Source organism: Austrofundulus limnaeus, unplaced genomic scaffold (assembly GCF_001266775.1).
Source record: "Austrofundulus limnaeus strain Quisiro unplaced genomic scaffold, Austrofundulus_limnaeus-1.0 Scaffold503, whole genome shotgun sequence".
In the NCBI taxonomy this organism is placed as follows: domain Eukaryota; kingdom Metazoa; phylum Chordata; class Actinopteri; order Cyprinodontiformes; family Rivulidae; genus Austrofundulus; species Austrofundulus limnaeus.
This window is the reverse complement of record NW_013952905.1, coordinates 271,186-276,613: the sequence shown is the minus strand read 5'-3', so window position 1 is coordinate 276,613 and position 5,428 is coordinate 271,186. Positions and strand designations below refer to the sequence as shown.

Sequence of the window (5,428 nt, the reverse complement as noted above, 5' to 3'; positions counted from 1 at the left end):
ATAACATTGGACTAGTTGTTGAGAAATAAGTACAATTACTTTGGTATTTTAAGAATTAAAAAATATCATTTATACATACGCTCTATTCGTATAGCAAGTGTAACTGATGGACGTTGCTTTCAAAAATGTGGCTCTTTAGCGCAATGGACAGCGCATTGGACTTCTAGTAACACCCAGAAGGTATTCAAAGGTTGTAAGTTCGAGTCCCACCAGAGTCGTTGATTGTTCGTACATTTCTGAGTCTCACTTCACAGTGCTTCAGGGAAGTTCAGCAACTCTTAGTTTGTTGGTTGAAGGGTCTTGTTGTGTGAGGGACATAAAATCGGTCTAGTTGTTGAGAAATAAGTACCATTACTAAGGTATTTTAAGAATTAAAAAATATCATTTACACATACTCTCTATTGGTATAGCAAGTGTAACTGATGGACTTTGCTTTCAAAAATGTGGCTCTGTAGCGCCATGGATAGCGCATTGGACTTCTAATAACACCCAGAAGGTATTCAAAGGTTGTGGGTTCGAGTCCCACCAGAGTCGCTGATTGTTCGTACATTTCTTAGTCTCACTTCACAGTGCTTCAGSGACATTCAGCAACTCTTAGTTTWTTGGTTGAAGGGTCTTGTTGTGTGAGGGACATAACATCRGAGTAGTTGTTGAGAAATAAGTACCATTACTWAGGTATTTTAAGAATTAAAAAAATATAATTTATACATACKCTCTATTRRWRTAGCAAGTGTAACTGATGGACGTTGCTTTCTAAAATGTGGCTCTGTAGCGCAATGGACAGCGCATTGGACTTCTAGTAACACCCAGAAGGTATTCAAAGGTTGTGTGTTCAAGTCCCACCAGAGTCGTTGATTGTTCATACATTTCTTCCTCACACTTCATTAGTGCTTCAGGGACTTTCTGCTACTTAAGATTTGTTGGTTGCAGGGTTTAAAAATTAAAAAATACTGCCTCACACTTCATTAGTGCTTCAGGGAGTTTTTGCTACTTCAGATTTGTTGATTGCAACAAATAGCTCATTGGTCTTCTAGTCATACTCATGAACATATTGARAGATTGTTGGTTTGAGTCCCACTAGAGTCATGTGTTACCACACCCTTGTTACATTGTAGGTTTCAAAGTTTTTGTAATRGAAAGAACATCAGACAACATATGTCATTGAAGGACTTTTGTTATTTGCGTGTGTSTCTGTGGCACAATGGAYAGCGCATTAGACTTCTAGTAACACCAAGAAGGTATTCAAAGATTGTGGGTTTGAGTCCCACCAGAGTCATTGATTGTTGGTACATTAGTGCATGAGCGACTTTCTGCAACTTCCAATTTTAACTCAGAAGAAATTTGTGCATGAACCGTATCAACATACTGTAATGGCACAAACCATGATACCTCATGGAGTTTCTGACACATGTTGTCCTCCCATCCATCTTCAGGAGGCATTTCTGGAATAAAGACCCAGTCTGCTCCACATGCCAGTGCACTAACTAAAGCCAGGTACCTTAACACACACAGACATATTATTTGCAAAAAATTTCTCAACCTTAGTGTTCTAAATACTAAAATACATTAAATAGAAGTATTTATAATGTAATAAGTTATGTTGCCRGCACAGATTTGAAGAGTCTCTGTTGTTGCAGAAGATTACATTCATAAATAATAAACAAACTTTGTGTCTAACATTCGTAAATGTTCAGCGTGTTTTTACCCGCAGTGTCTGCCCATAACCTCCAACACAAATGTCCTCTGGTGGCTGGAAGAAACAAAAAAMAGACAAAAACACGTGGAAGCAGATCTTTCCAGAAGTCATCTTGTGTTATTGTCTTTTTGAAATTGGTCACATTTCGGTAAGCTTTATGATTTGATTTGATGTTTTTGATTACCTCTGAGCAGTGGTCATGATGGCATCCACCACCTCAATGATCCGATGGAGGGCAGAGTCGGTGCCGATGGTCATGTCCGTGCCACAAAAGTCGTTGTCAATAGAGCCAACCATGCCCACGATGTGAAGCTCAGAATGACTCTGAACTGCCTCCTTGTCTATGAGACCTGAATAAACCAGACAGAATATATATATAGTAAAGTCAATTTCAATCAATAAAAAAATAAAAATAAATAAAAAAACTCTGCTTAGAGCAATCACCTTCCTGCTGGAGCTCGTTCAACAGGCCGCTCCACTCCTCCCTGAAGAGGTTAGCTCCGGTCAAACTGCCGTCTCCACCAATCACGCACAGGTTGGTGATGCCGCGCTGCACCAGGTTGTGAGCGGCTCTAAGGCGGCCCTCGTGGGTTCGAAACTCTTTGCAGCGAGCGCTTCCGATGACTGTGCCACCCTGGAAATAAGAAGATGAGTGCAGTGTGAGAACAGTTACACACACCTCATGATCAACAGTGGAAGTAATTACCTTTTATGGAAGATTTATTTATTTATTTATTTATTTATTTATTTATTTATTTATTTATTTATTTATTTATTTATATTTTATAAAATAAAAGATTGATTTATTTATTTATTTATTTATTTATTTATTTATTTATTTATTTATTTATTTATTTATTTATTTATTTATTTATATTGTTGGAAACAAGTATACAGAGAGAATACTGTGGTCATTTGACTCACTGTTCACATGTTGCTGAGTGGAAATTTTATCTGAAGGTGTTGAGTGCAGGATCTGTGATAACCGCTGGCATTTTAAGGAGCCACTGCTTCTGTTGGACTCAACATTTTACTGCATTTCAAACACTTGAAATGGAAATCCTACAAGGTTTGGCTCTGATGTCCGGGGAATGACACTGTTAAATCTGTGTTTTTATCATAAATCAGGTTTGGCTTGTTTTGGCGAGTGTTTCACACCAGATGCCCTTTCTGACGCAATCCTCACCCTTAATCCAGGCTTTGGACGGGCATAAAAGACACTGGCTGGTCCTGACCACAGCAGTGGTTTTCAGACTTTTCCTTGTTAAATAAGGTTTGGTTCAGTGAGCACCACCTTGTTAATTAGAATGAGGTGGGATTGTGTTGGAATCCAACAAACACTGGAACAGAACAGCTGTCATATTTCAGAAAATTGACGTGATCTTTGAATTTGGTCTAGAGCTGTCTGTGGTTTCTTCTAACTTCTAAGACACTAAGAAAAAGCAAATAGGTTTAGAGGATCTGGTGGTGTGATTTAACTTATTAGTCCCCACTCTTCCCTCACATTCATTTCTCCCTCGTATCTTAGATACTACCAGAGCGGGAGGATGTGACAAAGACCTTAAAGCTGAGAGATCCTTGTTTTCACAGTGTCGGTGAAGTGTCACAAAAAGGTCTTTTCAGCCAATGTTCCTGGCCTTTTGATTGGCTGAAGATCTGAACTTGACCAAAATGAAACAGCCCACTTGGAAAACAGCCATAAGTCTTACAGACGCAAGTAAATAAACAAATAAAAGTATTTTTACCTCAATTTTAGAGGATGCTGGTAAAAGTGGCTTACTTATCAGTTATTTCTGGAGCTGGTTTATTGAATTTATGTAGAATATAGTTGTTTCTAATTTAGGCAATAACAATGTCATAACAGCTGCAGAAAGATCAAATCACACAGTCAGTAGTTTGATTGTCACTTTCAATAATCCTCAGAGTGGMCAGTCCTCTGTCCCTGGTACCATACTTCCAGTGATAATTAGACATTCAACAAAGAACCAGCTTCATTAATGCAAACTTCATTTGTGTCACAGTTTAAGGCCACATAAGAGTGTCATTGTTTAGCTGGAAACGTGGTGTGTGACCTGAAATCTAAGCATGTTGTTGTGCTCACCACTTGCAGCATGCTGGAGACACTTTCCCACGTCGCCTCTTTGATGTTGTCTCCACCGTCCACCATCCCCTGGTACCCCTGAGAGCAGAAACATTCACCACTACTAATATACCTTCACCTCCAAACAGTAAATAAATTTGTTGTTTTAGCTTTCATTAAAAAAATAAATTAAAAAAATAACAACCTAACTTAGAGGAATAATCTAAAACAGCTACAATCAGACAGTACTGTAATAAAAACAGTTCTGGTTCTGTTCTGGACATCGCTGCAGGGCCTGAACTCATCTACAAACCATTAAGGTTTCATTAGATGCATTGTTGTGAAGAGGGCTTTAAAAGCCACCAAAATAAAAGCCCCATTGACCACATCTGTGATTATCCTCAGTCCACTTGTTTCTGATGAGGATGATCTGCTAATCCACCCTGAGTCCAGATCAGCTCCACCTGCTCCTGGTTCAAAGAAAACAGCCCCATTCTCTGCTTTTAATCCAGTTACCAGTTTACCTGGACTCACTACAGGTATGAGTCAGAGCAGACAGGGGGGTGATATATGATGATAATCCCAGGGATTACATTCTTTACATGAATTATCCACTACGAGCAACATATTTCAGAAATCTGTGCTCCGCCAGAGCTTCCATGGCAGAACTGTGAACTTCCTGCTCGACCCTCAGCCGTCAGACAAGCAGCGTCTTCAGTCAGAGCCATCGCTGCTCCTGAACATGGAAAAACCTGCAGCTCTTTTATTAGTTTTAGAAATAATCCTCGAAAATATCTCAAATCTACTCAATATTGCAATCACTAAATGACACGAGGTGATCGATCAGACAGTTTACTTATAATAATGTGTGTTGGGGAGTGGGGTGGGCATGTTTTCTTAATTGCAAAACAATGAGTTTTTTTTTTTTTTGTTTTCACAGTATAATTACAGTTAGATGTTTTATTATTTATTGTTGATATTTGTTTTTATTGTCTGGAGGGACTACAGATGTAAATTAGCCTAGGGCTAAATCTGATGCGATGCATCGTATGTTTTTTGGTTATGTTTTAATAGCATTCTGTCCTGATTAAATAAAGACGTTTTAAAAAATTGCAAAAGTTAAAAYACACTTTCTGAACACAAAAACATCAAGATGGTTTCTATTTGTGCAGGACTAAAATATAAAGTGTGTTGGGTTAGGCAGTTTGAGCAGCTCTTTGACTAAAGCCAACAATATTAAAGCTACAGTATGTGAGCAGATGAGGTCATGCAACCAGCAGGTTCTAAATATACCAGGAGGGATCAGGTTTCTGTCTCGTGATTCTTTATGAAGGTGTCAAACCAGGTGTCAACAATTTTATCCTTTTATCCTGGGACCAACAAAAGGTTGAAAGTGTTTCTTCAAAAAGATATTAGAAAAAGCCAGAATTATTGATCAGTTTGTTCTCATCAATTCATCAAACAGAGATAATGTTTCTTGTGCAGACCCCTAATTGGATTTAATAGTTTATTTAATTTTAGATTTAGGTTGATTTTGGTAAATTTATAACCTTAAAAGAAAAAGAAAACAAGATGAAACACTATTTTACAAATAAAAATCAATAAATTACGAATAAAAGGAGAAGCAAGCCAAGGCTAATACATGCCTACCC

General features: G+C 38.0%; 1 protein-coding gene and 2 non-coding genes across 3 annotated transcripts in view; 2 read left to right on the top strand and 1 right to left on the bottom strand.

The window, feature by feature from the left end:
- The window catches only part of LOC106530247 (ATP-dependent 6-phosphofructokinase, platelet type), a gene marked incomplete in the record, with an annotated part of 44,330 nt that overhangs the window by 28,537 nt on the left and 10,365 nt on the right, over positions 1-5,428 (bottom strand). Inside the window, 5 exon segments of the mRNA XM_014025828.1 lie at positions 1,390-1,498; positions 1,706-1,750; positions 1,881-2,046; positions 2,141-2,330; positions 3,798-3,875. Of these exon segments, the coding sequence (XP_013881282.1) occupies positions 1,390-1,498; positions 1,706-1,750; positions 1,881-2,046; positions 2,141-2,330; positions 3,798-3,875 (588 nt within the window).
- trnar-ucu (transfer RNA arginine (anticodon UCU)) lies at positions 446-534 on the top strand. Its single transcript is given in 2 exon segments — positions 446-482; positions 499-534. It is a non-coding gene; the product is annotated as a tRNA-Arg (tRNA).
- Positions 763-851, top strand: trnar-ucu (transfer RNA arginine (anticodon UCU)). Its single transcript is given in 2 exon segments — positions 763-799; positions 816-851. It is a non-coding gene; the product is annotated as a tRNA-Arg (tRNA).